Source organism: Salvelinus namaycush, chromosome 20 (assembly GCF_016432855.1).
Source record: "Salvelinus namaycush isolate Seneca chromosome 20, SaNama_1.0, whole genome shotgun sequence".
Classification (NCBI taxonomy): Eukaryota; Metazoa; Chordata; class Actinopteri; order Salmoniformes; family Salmonidae; genus Salvelinus; species Salvelinus namaycush.
Genome location: NC_052326.1, coordinates 21,949,628 through 21,969,926, shown reverse-complemented (window position 1 = coordinate 21,969,926; position 20,299 = coordinate 21,949,628). Strand labels below are relative to the sequence as shown.

General features: G+C 44.0%; 1 protein-coding gene across 1 annotated transcript in view; it reads right to left on the bottom strand.

Annotated features, from left to right (window-relative positions):
• Positions 1-643: 643 nt before the first annotated feature.
• Positions 644-20,299, bottom strand: part of ephb2b (eph receptor B2b) — a 177,231-nt gene continuing 157,575 nt past the window's right edge. Inside the window, exons 12-16 of the mRNA XM_039015883.1 lie at positions 10,286-10,501; positions 9,844-9,993; positions 7,919-8,112; positions 6,656-6,811; positions 644-5,857 (exon numbers count right to left, since the gene is read on the bottom strand). Coding sequence (XP_038871811.1) covers positions 5,749-5,857; positions 6,656-6,811; positions 7,919-8,112; positions 9,844-9,993; positions 10,286-10,501 — 825 coding nt within the window. The 3' untranslated portion in view covers positions 644-5,748. The remainder of the gene's footprint in view (positions 5,858-6,655; positions 6,812-7,918; positions 8,113-9,843; positions 9,994-10,285; positions 10,502-20,299) is intronic.

Below are 20,299 nucleotides of genomic sequence, written 5' to 3'. Positions count from 1 at the left end.
TCACGGGGTAAACATTTTAGCACACACGCCAGTCTCAGCGAGGTCACACCGAGGTCTCTAGCCTTTCACACGTCAACTGCTAATGAGGCCTCTAAAACTGAGAGGAAGGTGAAGAGAGTCTGACCTCAATTCAGGAACCTCAGCTTGGGGGGAAGCTGTACAGTACTTTGTCCAAATGAATAAAGACATGGAAACAGAAAAAAAATTGAGGCTGTGTGAGTGAGGGATTTTGGACACACAGTAGATTAGTGATGCATGAGGTGGCCCAAAAATGTTAGGTCAAAACATTAGCAAAAAAAAAAACACTGTCTGGCATGGTTACAAAAAATATGCTGTATTTGACCAAATCCGTTCCCTCTGACTGAATTTTAAAATCGACTCTTCCACAACTGCATTTCCCGTAATTGAACCATAAATACCATAAAATGAGTTTCGATCAATTGTGCACACTGATAAATTCAGTCCAATTCAGGTTGGAATTTTGCAATGCTTACACTTTCAGGTAAATGTAGTTAAAAATATAACTAACCCCCTCATCATACAGTATTAAAATGACATAACTATTATGAAGTAATGTCCACTGTAGCTGAATTGATTTCACAGGGTTATAGAGGACAGTAAGAACATCATGAATACCATAATAGAGTGGTATAACAGATCTCATTTTTTATTGAGGAGAGTCGAGTTGGGCTTTCCATTTTAGAAAATAAAACCAATAACAATATTACAAATAATGAAATTGTTACATCATTCACAGGATTACAGTCAATGTACATTTATACAGAAATACAGGACCTCCCACATCAGTCACAGTGGTCAGGGCCGGCACTGGTCTACGAGGGCTACAACAGGCCAAGAGAGACAGGGCCATCCCCAGCCTGTCTTCACCAACAGCCAGAGAGGTGGGGAGATAGGGGTGGAAGGGGGAAGTGGGGGGATAAGACAACGCAAGGAACATAAGGACATTTGTCACAACTAGACTGCTATTAGCCACTGTGTCAGCAGAGGGAGCTCTAACGCTTTACGTAAAAGATATCCACAGGAGCCATTTTCTATACACACTGAACTGACTGCCACAAAGACAGGCAGGCAGACTGCTGCTCGAGACATGTTTGGATGGTGCACAAACACAGACCAACGAGTACGAGCAGGCACAGCTTGTGTTTATGCACACTGTCATGTCATTCTAACACTGAGACATAACGGTTTCCATCCGTCCTTAAAAAATTGGAACACAGAATGGAAATTGTTCTTTGCGTCCACAGTGCATTGAATCAACATCTCAGATACATTGGTTTTGTTTTGATTCATAAATAAAAGAGGGTGGATTGTTATGTATTACTTATCATGACATTGACAGTAAAACATCAACAGTATCTGCAGATACAAGCCATTGAAACAAAGACGAGAGTTTTAGATGTACAAAACAGCAGAGGACAGAGTTCTGTGATACAGCAAGTTATCTGAGATTCCAAATAAAGACCCTTACTGTAACAAACATATGTATTCTGGTCTCAATGCTATTATATCATTATTATGCACTTTAGACATCATTCCTCCATCTGTCTCATGAGCCTGGACATTGAAAAGGGAGAGAACAAAGTAGATGCCCTGCACTGTTAAATAATATGCAACGATGGTAGCCAAATGTTATATTTAGTCTTTTTTTTGTTTTTATATAAACGGAGCAGACGTTTGAGACATTTTCTTCCTCATGAAAAATGAAAACATAGAAACACTGATAAGTGCTTTGAAGAAGTGTACATTTACTGTCTTTAAAATGCCTGTTATTTCAGTGGTCTTGGGGGAGGAAAAGAAACACTATCATTCAACAAAAAGCTGTGTGGTTTTTATTCTATTTTAGCTTATACTCGTCTTCAACGAGCTGCAAAATCTCACCAATGCAAAAATGTCCTTGATGCCATCTATGTATAAAGTAACCCATTTACAGTACTTAGGGTGGTGCTTTAAACAATTGCATTGTACACCAGAGAGAACTATCCAGTGAGATAATGACCATCATGGATTCACACAGCAAAGTCTAAAAAACTTTACAATGTGGGAATAATCTATTCTGAACTAAACCCATCATAATCACACCAGATTGATCAATCACTTACTATAGGTCCATTATAACAGGCCAAGACTGTGCCAAGGGGTTTTATCAGAAGGGCTGGGCTATGAAACAGTACCACTGAGCTGCACTGTTCTTAAAAGGAGGCTATCAATGTCTTAAAAATAAAAGAAAGAGGGATGACAGCTTTTATTGCAGCCAATAGCAAAAGATAGCTCTGGATGAACTATCGGTATATAAACAGGGTTTCTTTGTGCCATTAGGTTCAGAGGCAGAATAAATAAATACATTACACAGTGCTGTCAGCAGTCACCATGGCCCCACACTGTGCAACCAATAAACATGTGTTGACTCAACTCCTTACGCTTCCAAGAGCGATGCAATAAAAGAAAACCACTTTATTACTACCTATATTCATGTTCCTATCACTCTAAATACGAGTCCACCATTGCTGAATGTTTTAGTTCATCTCATCCTAACAACATGTCCTAGTAATGTATTTTGATTGAACGTCACATGTGGAAGCACACTTTGTTTACACACCGCTCTTTTAATCACTTGATAATCACCTTAATCACCTTCCTATGATTATCACCGTCTTCAGCACAAATACTAGTGCTGTGCTGCAGGGCCTGCTTTCTTGAACATAAATTGCCACTTCTTGTTCTGACAGTGGGATATCTGTCTATATCTTGGGAAGACTGACTCAGGCTGCCTGGGCTTAACTGAATATCACTGAGGTGCCCTTAAATATTAAAGTGTTGTGCAATGGAAAGGAAGAAAGTACTTTTTGAGCTCTTTTTGAAAGGAAACTGCACATCAGTGACAGTTGGGTCACAGAATCGCTGCCCCTTTTACTCTGGGCAGTGACTAATAGAGTGATGCACTTCCTGCTGTTTCATCTGTCATGGAGTCTGCACTGGAATATGCATGGTGACGCACAGAAATGTTGACGGAAAACTAAAGGGAGGATGATATTACAGAAGCTGGATCAAAACCTCAATGCTCCTGCCCACGTTTATTAAGACTCTGGACGGCTATGTGGGTTAGTGGGTGGAATGAAATGGGGACTAACTGACAGACGAGAGCAAAGGCAGGATTTCACGCATTCTGTGTTTAAGGGTCTAATGCTATGGCCTACATAGGACACCTCTCCTGTTCTGCTCAGACAGCAAAGTGCCTTAAAACGGACAGCGGACACCTGATGATGTATATGGAAGGATGACCTTTTGTGGAAGAACCTCTGCTTACATAGCCACCTGCTGTGAAACCAATATGGGGCCCACAGGTTGTGTGTTATCTACATAAATGCAGTCTGGTCTGTCAACATGACAACATGCAGAGTCACAAAGCAATGGATCTGAAAAAGCAGAGCACAGAGAACAGTGGGAGGAGAAGAGTGATAGATCTGAGGCATGTGTTTAGCTCTGAGGAGAGATGGAGGGAACCACTGTCTGGCCAGTGGGGCTGTGATCAGGCAGTGGACTCCCACTAGGAATGGACATGTCTGACCAGCTGGAGCTCCATGTCTGGCTCATCAGTCTGTATTGAGTACTAGGCCTGTCTCAGTGGATCTGCCCATTAGGAGCTCTGCAGTAGTGATGTAAACTCTGTGTTTTACCATCTCTGGGGAATCCATGGATTTTAACTAGCACAGACCCATCAGGCTCCCTAACCCCTCAAACAACACATCGGCCACAACAACAAAGACAATGATAGACAGCTCTCCGTTCATCAGGCAGTTTTTCACAGAAGCCATACAGTAAATGCAATACGTATCTATAAAATGAAAATAGAAGTCTCAAGGACTCCAGTTATCTACAATTTGTGAGCACCAACATAATAATGATTTCCTAAAATTCCAAAAGAGCATGGAAGATCCAGATAGTCATCGGGTTTGAAGTCCATTGTCCAGTATGATCTGCATTCACATATCCTGCCAAGAGACTACTTGGAAAAGCTGTCAATCATCCACGATGTACAATAATAATAATAAAAATATGCGTAAAATAATCCACTATCCCATGCTAATGTTACTGCCCTGTTGTGAAAAGATTTGTCCGTGACCATACCAATGTGAGATAACCACCAGTGGTGTTAAAACCCTAACACTTCAATATAAAATTATTTTAAAAGGAAAACAATCTGGAAGAAAAAAGCTAAATATAATGTAAGCGCATTATATTTTGTAAAGTGTAACAAATCAAAGCTCTGTGAAATCAATCATTAACTCAGCATGCTATCAAACACTACCCGCTCAGCTTTGGGAGCCGTTGCTTTGTGCCACAGAGCACATTTAGCAACACGCACGCATACACAAACACACATATACACCCGTCTACCAGGCACGTACGCAGACACACACACACATGCACACGGTGAAGCTGAAAACACAGGGAAACCTCAAGACAATGTGAGGACCAAAACATATGTGCACTCCTTCTACGTAAACACTATACATCCATGGAGGAAGTACTGTATGTTTGCTGCTTATGACACTGATTCTTCAAAATCCACAACTAACATTTTGCCCCAAAAATTGAATAATAATAACAACAGATAAAAACCTCCCTATAGTCACCCTAAGAAAAATGCAAATCCATCACTTCCAGGTATTAGTAACTATGTCCGGCTCATAGTGATCACATCACAGTCCCAATGTCATGTGCATCTGATGTGTACAGGATCATGACGTCATCATGACATCGTCATGACATCATCTGAGGTACACAGGGACGATGTTCCATTTGGCAGGTTATGTTAATATTGAAAAAATATCAATTTTCCCACGGTGAGAGGAAGCATGGTGAGAGAAAATCTTCATCACAATTTTCACACAGAAAAGGAAATTACTTGATATGAGAAAATGTATTTTTGTTTACATTTCTTTACTTTTGAATTGGTAGATAACTGAATGTCTTTAATTTGTTCATGTCAGTAGTTTCTGCCAGGTCCATTTCATGGTGCTCACACTTATATTACGTCCCAAATCAACGACAGGGGAATAGATCAAGTTCCTCAGTCTCTTCTGCTGTTTGCCTTCAGGGAGGCAGCAAATATTTATGTTGCGTTTCTGTTTCTGAAGTCAGTTCACCTAGTTTACAAAGAATATATCAGATTAATTTCGAGAGTGTTGGTCTTAAATCACCCAGTTTTCATTGTCTTCTTGTCTGTGGCCCTTTGTAAAGGGTAGCCTTTCTAGTCATTTCACCTAGCTTACAATTGTATACCATCTATAGACTCCTAGAGTTCTTAACTTTTTTTTCTTTACAAAATTCTTTACAAAATTCTTAAAACAAACATAAAAGTTCAACGTAAATAAAATAAAAAACATGGGTGGAAGATGGTAGTAGAAATATGTCTCTGGTCAGTAACCTCTCATGATCCTGGTTCCAAGATGGACGGTTGTGAGCCACGTTGATTGACGTCTGGTCATTTAGACATGCTGGCCACAACCTTCCAAAGCTGATCCCGAAGGTTGGGGGGACTTTGGATGAGGGCATAGAGGAGGACAGGAGAGGGATTGGAAGGGGGGACCGGGGATGGACGGTAGTCTGGTAGGAAACCCAGATTCACGGTCAAGCAAAAACATATCCACTCCATCCGTGCACCCAGGGTCCTGCATCCCAATCCCCTCTCCTCTGCTCTGCTCTCCTCCGCTCCACTCTGGATGGTCAAACTTCCACAGACTGGATCTGGTTCATGGAGGCACGCATCATCTGCACACTGTTCAGGATCTTCTTCTGGTGGCCTGCTAACGTTACACTCACACTCAGGATGTCACTGTGGCAGGAGACACAACCACAGGAGTCAGGAGAAAGCCATCACAGAAGACACAACAGGTTTTATGGAACAAGTCACATGGCATAAGCCAAGGTAAACTCAACAAGTTAGATCAAGGTTAAATTCTGGGCCCCAGTCTGCCAAATTCCGAATTCTGTCCAGGCATGACCGCTTACAGTACTAACTCTATTGGTTGAACAACTTCTTCCATTCAGGAAACAATAGAACGTCTTTGTTTCCCAACCTTAACCCTATGGACTGATGTGTCTTATTGGTTTAAGTATTGTAACCAGAGATGTGGTTGGACATTTTAAAAAACAGACTTACGTGGCTTAGATTTCCAATGTGACTTTAGGAGGATATTAAGAGATATAGATAGGAGACAATAAGCAGAGTAATGTGTACCTTATTTACTAAACAGACCTTGAATAGTCTCTATCTGCTAATAGATGTTGTCTATGTCTTTATTAAGTCTACTGAAGCAGGAATGTATTCCTAAACATCACTATGCCTGTTCATTCTCCTATATCTATTATGTCATTTAACTGTTGTATAAGAAACCTGGCAGTCACATGGCCAGAGTCTGTACTCTCTGTTCTAGCTCAGAGCAGTTGTGCTGCACCATTATTATCTCTTAATGACATACAGTGAGAGATAGATTTATGATGAGCCAGGGGCTGAGCCTGGCAGTCACCCAGACTTTAAGGTATGAGACTGTCCAGGAACAGCCCACCTGCCTCGCTTCAACTTCATCCTTATCATCCTTACTAGGAACACAGGTCTGGGATCGGCACTTACTCCATAGTCATCTGGGAAACCACATCAAAGCTGGTGAAGTCAGCGTTGGCAAAGTTGTCTTTGTACTGGCCCATCTTGATGGCATCCAGCCACTCGTCCACCGTGCTGAAGCTGGAGAAGTCTGGAACACTGCGGTCCAGGAGAGGAAGATGGACACTGGGGAAGATAGATACACTAAGAGTCAAACACAGCTCTAGAGACAGTCATAACTCTCTCACCTCTATGATGGCAATCAGTACGTTTGGAACAGACACAAGAGTGGAGAGCCTACACTAGATTAGTTTTAAGGACAAAACAAAGTAGCCTTGGCGTCATCTACCGGAAGCAATTTTCAGAGTTGATTTCTTATAAAATGTTCTTTCCAAATGGAGTGACAGGCTTGGAAGAGCCTGGGCACAGAAGTAAATGTTACGTTTATTCCACGTTGGTGCAATTTCGTTGAAATGATGTGGAAAGAACGTTGATTCAAGCAGTGTGTGCCCAGTGGGAGTATCCACACAGTTTCAGTGGAAAATCTCTATTCTGCACACCATCAAAAATGAAAATATAGCGTAGGATATATGGATTTCAGCATATTTTAGCATCCATAGGAAACTGACACCCAGGGAAAATGTACTTGAAAATGTTTTTTTAAAATGGCGCAACTGCTTCAAATCATAATTTGCCTAAAGCATTCATGGAAATGACTTGATCTATGAAACCAACGGGTTTTATTTACATAACCATTCGGCGCCAAAAGAAACAGGAGACAGTGTTTGGTTGAAATAAATTGTACCGTGAATATCAAAAGTGTAACCAAAAATGTAATTGTTTTCCCATCTTTGAAGTCAATTGCACTACATCCTCCTGGAAATATGAAAGTAGTATTTGAGCCCAATCCTGGATATTGTGATGACTGGCCAGGAGAGACAGAGGAACACTTTCACTCAAACACACACACACACACACACACACACACACACACACACACACACACACACACACACACACACACACACACACACACAGACACACACACAGACAGACAGACAGACAGACAGACAGACAGACAGACAGACAGACAGACAGACAGACAGACAGACAGACAGACAGACAGACAGACAGACAGACAGACAGACAGACAGACAGACAGACAGACAGACAGACAGACAGACAGACAGACAGACAGACAGACAGATAAACCCACAGACAGACAGATAGACAGATAAACCCACAGATAAACTGACGGAGATCTAAGGAGAGCGTGCTAAGTGTTCCACTCACCCAGATGACAGAGGGGTCATGGCCTTCAGACTGTTGGGGTTGCGGATCATCTTGTCCAGGTTGTTGACAATCTGGCTGAACTTGGGCCGGTTGTTACGGTCCTTCTGCCAGCAGTCCAGCATGAGCTGGTGCAGGGCACTAGGGCAGTCCATGGGAGGGGGCAGCCGGTAGTCCTGCTCTATGGCATTGATCACCTGCAGGGGGAGATACAGATCTCTAAGGGTTGCTATGAGGCTCTACGAAGAGGAGGAGGAGGAGGAGGAGAGAGACGACAATCCCATAGTAGAGCATCCTCTCACAATTCTCAAGTGTTATACAAGTCAAAACTGCAGCACACATGCCCACACACATACCTAATCCTGCACACATTATTGCATTAACACTAAGTAGGAAATGACCACCATTACCATTTAGACATTGTTTTGTCTTGGCTGCATACTTACTGTACCAGTTAAGTGTCACACTAAAGTATCAGTCTAATACCAATGGCTCCTCACATCCGCGCAGTCTGTGGCAGCAGTGACTTATTCTCTGTCAGTCTGGCATTAAGAGCCTTAGAAATTATGTACAGTAATGTTCCTGCCATACAAATATCTAAGTAAGAGCCTGGTCCCAGATCCATTTGTTCTGTTTTGCTAACTCTATGGTCATTGTCATACCAAAAAGGTCTAGTGTGAGACTAAGAGTGGCTGTGGTGATGTTGGTGGTGGGCGAGAGATCAGGGAGTTGATGCCTGGCTAAGAGTGGCTGTGGTGATGTTGGTGGTGGGCGAGAGATCAGGGAGTTGATGCCTGGCTAAGAGTGGCTGTGGTGATGTTGGTGGTGGGCGAGAGATCAGGGAGTTGATGCCTGGCTAAGAGTGGCTGTGGTGATGTTGGTGGTGGGCGAGAGATCAGGGAGTTGATGCCTGGCTAAGAGTGGCTGTGGTGATGTTGGTGGTGGGCGAGAGATCAGGGAGTTGATGCCTGGCTAAGAGTGGCTGTGGTGATGTTGGTGGTGGGCGAGAGATCAGGGAGTTGATGCCTGGCTAAGAGTGGCTGTGGTGATGTTGGTGGTGGGCGAGAGATCAGGGAGTTGATGCCTGGCTAAGAGTGGCTGTGGTGATGTTGGTGGTGGGCGAGAGATCAGGGAGTTGATGCCTGGCTAAGAGTGGCTGTGGTGATGTTGGTGGTGGGCGAGAGATCAGGGAGTTGATGCCTGGCTAAGAGTGGCTGTGGTGATGTTGGTGGTGGGCGAGAGATCAGGGAGTTGATGCCTGGCTAAGAGTGGCTGTGGTGATGTTGGTGGTGGGCGAGAGATCAGGGAGTTGATGCCTGGCTAAGAGTGGGGAACGACCAGCTCAGAGGAGGACCCACGATCCTCTGCTCATTATCACTGACATTATGGAGCTCCATTCAGACCCAGATTAATCTCATTCAGAGGCCTCCCTCCCAACCAAGATGCTGATGGAGTAGAAACACTATCTGAAGCCGCTAATAAGATAACCGTCGAGCTCCTCAGTCCCTCTTAGGGCATTAGCGTTCACACTTTCAATTTGAAACTATTTTCATTATCTCTCTCCCCATAATTTGCTCTCTTCTCCATCACCCAGAGGGAGCCTGGAAACAGAGGCTCCAGTCAAGAGCAGGAATAGTCTGCGGAGCGTTGTCTTGCATTCCAAATCATCTTATTATCGCTCTGTGGTAACTGGGGGGCTTTCATATTAAACCCATGTGAGAAAGTTGCTGTTAAGCCAGGGGAAGAAAACCACCATGACAAAATGGATCTCTATGGGGGTTCACAGAGAGGTAATAACATTCAAGAACAATTGTCTGTATATAATCAGCCTTTGTTTGAATAAAATGGGAACATTTGTGCCAGGCTATTTATTTCTAGTATTTCTGCTTGACGAATTATACAAATTATACATAAAGGACTATACATACGTCTTGATTGGTCATGTCCCAGTAAGGTCTCTCTCCATAGGACATGACTTCCCACATGACGATGCCATAGCTCCAGACATCACTGGCGGATGTGAACTTCCTGTATTGGATGGCTTCAGGGGCTGTCCATCGGATAGGAATCTTCCCTCCCTGAGAAACACAACATAATGAGGGAGCAATCTTATAGAGGGAAGTGAGACGGAAACCTGATCGTCACAGTGTCCTGACTCTACAGAGAGAGATTATTCACAGCAACAATACTCTCTAATCCCAACTGGGAGATGGATATAACTAAACTCCTGGGACTGGATGTGTGTGATATGGAAACCCATAAAAGGGGAGGAGAGGGCATGTGCGTGCGTTGCCTATGTGTGTGAGTGTGCAAGTGTGGATGCACACACGTGTATGTGTGTGGTGTTTGTAGTAAGGTCATGGTACACACCAGGGCGCTGGTGTAGGTGGGGTCTGACGTGTCATCCTCCAGAAAACGGGACAGGCCGAAGTCAGACACCTTGCAGACCAAGTTGCTGTTGACCAGGATGTTGCGTGCGGCTAGGTCGCGGTGGACGTAGTTCATGTCGGCCAGGTACTTCATGCCAGAGGCGATGCCACGCAGCATGCCCACCAGCTGGATCACTGTGAACTGACCATCGTTTTGCTGCAAAAAAAAAGGATGACATTAGATTACAATATGATACATCCCCAGGGGCCTCTGTGTGCTATGGTTGAATAGATGTGGCTATAGGATGAGCTGGGCTGGGCTTAGCTTGGTCTGGTTGGCTGCAGCTGTTCTCCTTCCTGGATTGGCCAAGGCATTACCCCATAGGGGAGTGTCTGGATCTGGCCTGCAGCTGTGCCTCCAACTGTGCACACCTGCACCTTCACCACCCACTACGAGGACCAGAGATCAACTAGGGAATATCCGGGAGGATCATGACGAGAGATGAGAGAGCATGAGCGTTGACAGACAGGCCCAGTATCATGGCCCAGGGATGGGGTGGGGAGACAGATGGATCACAGACGGACTAGGTCTGGCTGTGTATTCATCTGGGCATGTTCCCGGCCTATGGTTAGCCAGATCCTCTAGCCTGTGTCTCTGTGTCTCTTCCAAACACTTTTCTGCTCATTAGCAGAGCAGGAATTTCTCCTCACGTCCACCAGCTCCTCATGTACCACAGCAATTAAGTGTTATGCATTATTCATGAGGCTGAAATGCCTCCCAACTACGCAGCTCCTCCTGATCTCTGCATCCCTGCACTGTGTTTGCATACTGTACTTTAATTGGGAAGATTCTTCAACCAAAGTCATTTGGATCTGATTAGCAGATAGAGGTATTATTTATCTATTTTTGATCTTAGGCTAATACATGCTCTGTGCAGTTTTATAATTCTATCCCAATTCCAGTCAGAATATTTTTTAAATCTTTTTTCCCCCCTCATGAATGTTCCAAGATGGCGTAGCAGTGAAGACGTGTTTTTGTTCGTCCTCCCGTGTACTTTTGTATTTTTCTTCATTTTTGTATATATTTAAATTTTATTTTCACTCTTTTCCATTTTAATTCCATTTTAATTAGATTATACCTTCCGGTAACCTGCCTCACCCAATGTGATACGGAATCGCTATTATTTGTAATTTTAGAACACATTCAAGAACCACCAGAAGCTAACAAGTTAATTAGCTACAAGCTATTTAGTCATTGTTAGTCACTGCTAGTGGCTTTTACCTTCTGCACAGATACCAGCCCTGTTTTTAGCCTGGATAATTACTCGCCAACTACCAGTATTGGACTATCTCTCCACTACAATGCCGGATACCTGCCGTAATCCCTGGACCACCACTTCTGATCTTCACAGCTAGCTAGTGGCTAACGCCCCAGCCACGAAGCTAGCACCAGTTAGCCGTGAGCCAGGCGCATCTCCCGGCTAGCCAACTAAATTCTACAATACCTCTTTCGCCATCTGGCTTGGATCCTCTGTCGACACGGCGCCCCGCCGCACCACCACGACTGGTCTGCCGACGAATACTCCATCCGCTGTGCCTTCAACCGGCCTCCGTCGGAGCAGATGCTCCTACTAGCCCCAGGCTACTAACTTTAAACGCCGTGTCGCCCGCATGCCCCCTGGACACTATGATCACTTGGCTACATAGCTGATGCCTGCTGGACTGTCCATTAATTCACGGTACTCCATTCTGTTTATTTTTTATCTGTCGGCCGCGAACTCAGGCTCTGGGTGTAGTTAATCTGACCCTCTCTGCCTAGTCATCGCCATTTTACCTGCTGTTGTTGTGTTAGCTGATTAGCTGTTGCTGTCTCACCTGTTGTCTTATCTAGCTCTCCCAATCAATACCTGCGATTACTTTATGCCTCGCTGTATGTCTCTCTCAAATGTCAATATGCCTTGTATACTGTTGTTCAGGTTAGTTATCATTGTTTTAGTTTACAATGGAGCCCCTAGTTCCACTCTTCATACCTCTGACACCTCCTTTGTCCCACCTCCCACACATGCGGTGACCTCACCCATTATAACCAGCATGTCCAGAGATACAATCTCTCTTATCATCACCCGGTGCCTGGGCTTACCTCCGCTGTACCCGCACCCCACCATACCCCTGTCTGCACATTATGCCCTGAATCTATTCTACCACGCCCTGAAATCTGCTCCTTTTATTCTTTGTCCCCAACACTCTAGGCGACCAGTTTTGATAGCCTTTAGCCGCACCCTCATCCTACTCCTCCTCTGTTCCTCGGGTGATGTGGAGGTAAACCCAGGCCCTGCATGTCCCCAGGCACCCTCATTTGTTGACTTCTGTGAACGAAAAAGCCTTGGTTTCATGCATGTCAACATCAGAAGCCTCCTCCCTAAGTTTGTTTTACTCACTGCTTTAGCACACTCTGCCAACCCTGATGTCCTTGCCGTGTCTGAATCCTGGCTTAGGAAGGCCACCAAAAATTCTGAGATTTCCATACCCAACTATAACATTTTCCGTCAAGATAGAACTGCCAAAGGGGGAGGAGTTGCAATCCACTGCAGAGATAGCCTGCAAAGTAATGTCATACTTTCCAGGTCCATACCCAAACAGTTCGAACTTCTAATTTTAAAAATGAATCTCTCCAGAAATAAGTCTCTCACTGTTGCCGCCTGCTACAGACCCCCCTCAGCTCCCAGCTGTGCCCTGGACACCATTTGTGAATTGATCGCCCTCCATCTAGCTTCAGAGTTTGTTCTGTTAGGTGACCTAAACTGGGATATGCTTAACACCCCGGCAGTCCTACAATCTAAGCTAGATGCCCTCAATCTCACACAAATCATCAAGGAACCCACCAGGTACAACCCTACATCTGTAAACATGGGCACCCTCATAGACATTATCCTGACCAACTTGCCCTCCAAATACACCTCTGCTGTCTTCAATCAGGATCTCAGCGATCACTGCCTCATTGCCTGTATCCGCTACGGGCCCGCGGTCAAACGACCACCCCTCATCACTGTCAAACGCTCCCTAAAACACTTCTGCGAGCAGGCCTTTCTAATTGACCTGGCCCGGGTATCCTGGAAGGATATTGACCTCATCCCGTCAGTTGAGGATGCCTGGTCATTCTTTAAAAGTAACTTCCTCACCATCTTAGATAAGCATGCCCCGTTCAAAAAATGCAGAACTAAGAACAAATATAGCCCTTGGTTCACTCCAGACCTGACTGCCCTCGACCAGCACAAAAACATCCTGTGGCGGACTGCAATAGCATCGAATAGTCCCCGCGATATGCAACTGTTCAGGGAAGTCAGGAACCAATACACGCAGTCAGTCAGGAAAGCAAAGGCTAGCTTTTTCAAGCAGAAATTTGCATCCTGTAGCTCTAACTCCAAAAAGTTCTGTGACACTGTAAAGTCCATGGAGAACAATAGCACCTCCTCCCAGCTGCCCACTGCACTGAGGCTAGGTAACACGGTCACCACCGATAAATCCATGATAATCGAAAACTTCAACAAGCATTTCTCAACGGCTGGCCATGCCTTCCACCTGGCTACTCCAACCTCGGCCAACAGCTCCGCCCCCCCCCCAGCTACTCGCCCAAGCGTCCCCAGCTTCTCCTTTACCCAAATCCAGATAGCAGATGTTCTGAAAGAGCTGCAAAACCTGGACCCATACAAATCAGCTGGACTTGACAACCTAGACCCTCTATTTCTGAAACTATCCGCCGCCATTGTCGCAACCCCTATTACCAGCCTGTTCAACCTCTCTTTCATATCGTCTGAGATCCCCAAGGATTGGAAAGCTGCCGCGGTCATCCCCCTCTTCAAAGGGGGAGACACCCTGGACCCAAACTGTTACAGACCTATATCCATCCTGCCCTGCCTATCTAAGGTCTTCGAAAGCCAAGTTAATAAACAGATCACTGACCATCTCGAATCCCACCGTACCTTCTCCGCTGTGCAATCCGGTTTCCGAGCCGGTCATGGGTGCACCTCAGCCACGCTCAAGGTACTAAATGATATCATAACCGCCATCGATAAAAGACAGTACTGTGCAGCCGTCTTCATCGACCTGGCCAAGGCTTTCGACTCTGTCAATCACCATATTCTTATCGGCAGACTCAGTAGCCTCGGTTTGCCTGGTTCACCAACTACTTTGCAGACAGAGTTCAGTGTGTCAAATCGGAGGGCATGTTGTCCGGTCCTCTGGCAGTCTCTATGGGGGTACCACAGGGATCAATTCTCGGGCTGACTCTTTTCTCTGTATATATCAATGATGTTGCTCTTGCTGAGGGCGATTCCCTGATCCACCTCTACGCAGACGACACCATTCTGTATACTTCTGGCCCTTCCTTGGACACTGTGCTATCTAACCTCCAAACGAGCTTCAATGCCATACAACACTCCTTCTGTGGTTTCCAACTGCTCTTAAACGCTAGTAAAACCAAATGCATGCTTTTCAACCGTTCGCTGCCTGCACCCGCCCGCCCGACTAGCATCACCACCCTGGACGGTTCCGACCTAGAATATGTGGACATCTATAAATACCTAGGTGTCTGGCTAGACTGTAAACTCTCCGTCCAGACTCATATTAAACATCTCCAATCCAAAATCAAATCAAGAATCGGCTTTCTATTTCGCAACAAAGCCTCCTTCACTCACGCCGCCAAACTTACCCTAGTAAAACTGACTATCCTACCGATCCTCGACTTCGGCGATGTCATCTACAAAATAGCTTCCAATACTCTACTCAGCAAACTAGATGCAGTTTATCATAGTGCCATCCGTTTGGTTACTAAAACACCTTTTACCACCCACCACTGCGACCTGTATGCTCTAATCGGCTGGCCCTCGCTACATATTCGTCGCCAGACCCACTGGCTCCAGGTCATCTTTAAGTCCATGCTAGGTAAAGCTCCGCCTTATCTCAGTTCACTGGTCACGATAACAACACCCACCCGTAGCACGCGCTCCAGCAGGTATATCTCACTGATCATCCCAAAAGCCAACACCTCATTTGGCCGCCTTTCCTTCCAGTTCTCTGCTGCCTGTGACTGGAACGAATTGCAAAAATCGCTGAAGTTGGAGACTTTTATTTCCCTCACCAACTTTAAACATCTGCTATCTGAGCAGCTAACCGATCGCTGCAGCTGTACATAGTCCATCTGTAAACAGCCCACCCAATTAACCTACCTCATGCCCTTACTGTTTTTATTAATTTACTTTTCTGCTCTTTTGTACAACAGTATCTCTACTTGCACATGATCATCTGATGATTTATCACTCCAGTGTTAATCTGCTAAATTGTAATTATTCGCTCCTATGACCTATTTACTGCCTACCTCCTCATGCCTTTTGCACAGAATGTATATAGACTCATTTTTTTTCCCCTACTGTGTTATTGACTTGTTTATTGTTTACTCCATGTGTAACTCTGTGTTGTTGTCTGTTCACACTGCTATGCTTTATCTTGGCCAGGTCGCAGTTGTAAATGAGAACTTGTTCTCAACTAGCCTACCTGGTTAAATAAAGGTGAACAAATATATATATACACACAATACCGCATAATGACAAAGCAAAAACAGGCTTTTAGAAATGTTAGCAAATGTATAAAAAAAAAGTATTCAGACCCTTTACCCTGGACTGTTGGAGCACCTTTGGCAGCGAGTACAGCCTCGAGTCTTCTTGGGTATGACGCTACAAGGATGGGACACCTGTATTTGGGGAGTTTCTCCCATTATTCTCTGCAGATCCTCTTAAGATATGTCAGGTTGGATGGGGAGCATCGCTGCACAGCTATTTTCAGGTCATTCCAGAGATGTTAGATCGGGTTTCAGTCCGGGCTCTGGCTGGGCCACTCAAGGACATTCAGAAGCCACTACTGCATTGTCTTGGCTGTGTGCTTAGGGTCGTTGTCCTGTTGGAAGGTGAACCTTCGACCCAGTCTGAGGTCCTGAGCGCTCTGGAGTAGGATTTCATCAAGGATCTCTCTGTACTTTACGCCGTTCGTCTTTCCCTTGATTCTGACTAGTCTCCCAGTCCCTGCCGCTGAAAAAAATCCCCACAGCATGACGCTGCAACCACCATGCTTCATTGTAGGGATGGTGCCAGGTTTCCTCCACACGTGATACTTGGCATTCAAGCCAAAGAACTCAATCTTGGTTTCATCAGACCAGAGAATCTTGTTTCTCATGGTCTGAGAGTCCTTCAGGTGCATTTTGGCAAATTCCAAGCGGGCTGTCATGTGCCTTTTACTGAGGAGTGGATTCCGTCTAGCCGCTCTACTATAAAGGCCTAATTGGTGGAGTGCTGCAGAGATGGTTGTCCATATGGAAGGTTCTCCCATCTCCGCAGAGGAACTCTGGAGCTCTGTCAGAGTGGCCATCGGGTTCTTGGTCACCTCCCTGACCAAGACCCTTCTCCCTAGAATGCTCAGTTTGGCCGGGCAGCCAGCCAGCTCTAGGAAGAGTCTTGGTGGTTCCAAACTTCTTCCATTTAAGAATAACGGAGGCCACTGTGTTCTTGGGGATCTTCAATGCTGCAGACATGTTTGGTACCCTTCCCCAGATCTGTGCCTCGACACAATCCTGTCTCAGAGCTCTACCGACAATTCCTTCGACCTCATGGCTTGGTTTTGCTCTGTCATGCACTGTCAACAGTGGGACCTTATATAGACAGGTGGGTGCCTTTCCAAATCATGTCCAAGCAATTTAATTTACAACAGGTGGACTCCAATCAAGTTGTATAAACATCTCAAGGATGATCAGTTGGAACAGGATGCACCTGAGCTCAATTTCGAGTCACAGAGCAAAGGGTCTGAATACTTATGTAAATAAGGTATTTATGTTTTTATTTGTAATACATTCGCAAACATTTGAACAAAAACTGTTTTCACTTTGTCATTGTGGGGTATTGTGTGTAGATTGATGAGGATTTTTATTCATTTAATCCATTTTAGAATAAGTCTGTAACGTAACAAAATGTGGAAAAAGCCAAGGGGTCTGAATACTTTCCGAATGCATTGTATTTCAGGATGTTGTGTATCCATCGAATATCTGAATGAATCTGAATTAATGAATGTAAACATTACAGTTTGGAAAACCTAGCTTGTCCAAAGAAATCTGTCTTTTGGCACAACTTACCTCGGGTATGAGGTAAGATACCCTGTCCTGCAGGGCAAGTTAAGCCGCCAAATTTATGTACTGAATTAAATATGACTACTACCTTTTTAAAACCAAACACAATTCAACACAATCACAATCGGTCTTTTAATAATTTTAAACATATTTTAACACGTAACAAACATTTTGTACTTTTTTAAACACTTTTGACAAAGACCGGGCTCTGTTGTTACCTCTTAACCCAGCAATAATGCCTTGCATTACACCTGGAAAGAAAGCACTTAAAGTTGTTCAACTTGCCACTGGCTCGACCATTGGCTCAACTTACACCAAGGCAAACATTTTGACTATATTAGCCCACACAGCTACCAGGATGTACTTTCATGCTAGGTTAAGGAACTCATATTGAATCTTATAGAGGCCCCAACTGATGTACAGTGGGTCCTCCTTTAAAAGTTGCATCATACTGCGGCACACCTTGCGTGCTGCTGCAGCATTCTGTGGCACGTCATTTAATTCTCAGCCATTTTTTCTGTTACTGCAAGTTATTGCTAGTTTGACCACCAGAGGGCTTCTTTGAGAAGCATTTGATAGTCTTCTCTTTTGGCATTACCAGAGAATTTAAAACCTTTTTTGCAATAACATAGTATATGGGATTGATTTTAAGAAATCTGGCTTAATTCACTTGATTAATATTACGGTGTTTCTATTCAGAGAAAAACAAAAAACAAAACCCTCCGTTAGGATGGATTGGAAAACATGGTGCTGTACAACGTGACGGTCGGGAGTAGGCTACAGGATTGGAGGATTATAAACTGTGTGCCTTCATTAGACAACTTTGTTCCAATACTGTAAATCAGTGATATTTATTCCCATAGTAATTCGTTATGGATCCATAACTAAATCAACATCAGCATTTTGAAAGAGTATTTTTTATCATTATTTTATTAACTAAATGTGTTTATTTGTTTATTAGGCTACTGTGCAGTCTACAATACATACTGTAGTAAACATGGGAAAGTGCCTAATTCCTTACATAAGGGAAAGCAGGCCATGTCTGTACTACAGAATGCAGGGCACGAGGGAGACCGGTGTTATTTCCTAGTTGTGATGTCTTCACTATTATTCTTCAATGTAGAATATAGTAAAAATTTAAAATCTTAAAAGTATCTACTTTCGTTTAGATACAAGCATCATGAAACCTCTAGCACAATACATTAATTTAATTGGACTTAACTTGCTAACCACATTTTCCTTGTGATTTCGTCCTTCACATGAAATGATGACCTCTTCCTAAATATTTGGTCAAATTATTAATTTGGTGTATGGTTTCCTAGAAACAACAGTGGATCAACTTACCCCTACCATTTTATCTGGTCATTACATGGCCCTCAACTTTTCCTACTTTCTCTGCTTGTTGTCTCCATCCATCTATTAGATGTGATTGATCTACTCCTCTCATTTTCTCGCTTTAGCTCTACCTTGGAGATGCATCACAGCAGCGTAAGCTGCACCAGGAGCTGTAGGGGAGCTGACCCTTCAGCTGGCAGCTCCTATCTAAGGTGATCATCTTAACTAACCCCCTGCTGCCTGGCCCTCCTTCACAGAGCGCCACGTTCTAAAGCACTGACGCTGTCAGCAAACGTTGTCATACAGTGAGGTGCCACAGTGATGCTCTGTTGTTTGGAATAAAATGTGCTGTCAAATATGCTTACCACACAGAGACAGAGACACACAACCCTGTCAAATTCAAGAGTGAGTTGTCATACAGTGTCTCGGAGGTCTGAAGCAGAATGCTAATAAAGTTCATGTTTTGCACCTCCAGCAGTAGACAGAGCAGCAGTCTGCTGACAGGAGGATGGCTGCCTCCTTTTTAATGGAGGATTTTGATGTGTATTTTGATCCACAGAGGAAGAGTTTACATCTCGAGTTTATTATATTCTCTAATAGCTCAGAGCTGATACTCGTCAGTTTGCTCTCTTGCCCTGAGTTGTGAAAGTCTTACTCAGTATGATCCATACAGAGGAAAACAATGACAATGGGATGAGGAGTGACGAAACTAGGGCTATAACAGAGGTGGTGGAGGGGGACGTTATCCACATAGACTGGCTAGTAGCAACATCAGATATATCTAAACATGAACATAGTGATTTATATCAAACAGTAGAAATTCCATATTTTATAATTATACTGTTCTCACTCACAATTGATTTGAAATGAAGTAAAACTAATGGGGGAAAAAATCCTTTATATTTGTGAAGATTTCCATAAATCACTAGCTCTTTTCCACTCAGTTTTTTACTCCTTACTTCAAACCCCCGATGAGTCCAATAAGAGATGAAAGCTTTTGGGCACCCAGTCACATCAGGAAAAACATGCTCCCATTCAGCTGACATGCTACAGACAGACGCCACAGGACTGGCTGACAGCTGACAGCAGCCTCTCATCTACAAGCCAACTTCATTCTTTTAGAGCTGACATGTTTTCTTCTTAACTCTTGCTAATAACTTGAAACCCTCCCAAGGTGAGGTTAGCTATCTGGAATGTATTTTCTGAGACATGCGTTCTATGAGTTCTGTATTTCATAAAATATGTTCGACTAAATGTTAAGATGCTGAATAACATGTTAACAGAGGCATTTTGTGACATACGTAGAAAGCCCTATAAGTTTATAGGTCCTTTTCCTTTTCTGTGACTCAAACAGGAGGACTGAATGTGGGTTAGTATGATAAATACAAAATGAGAGCATGACTAACTTCACTGAAATGCTAGCCTCACTCACTAGCAGCTGGTGAGCTACTGTACTTAGACTACATTTTACTGTAGTCAAACATGGGGATCAAGGGGAAATACTGTATAACA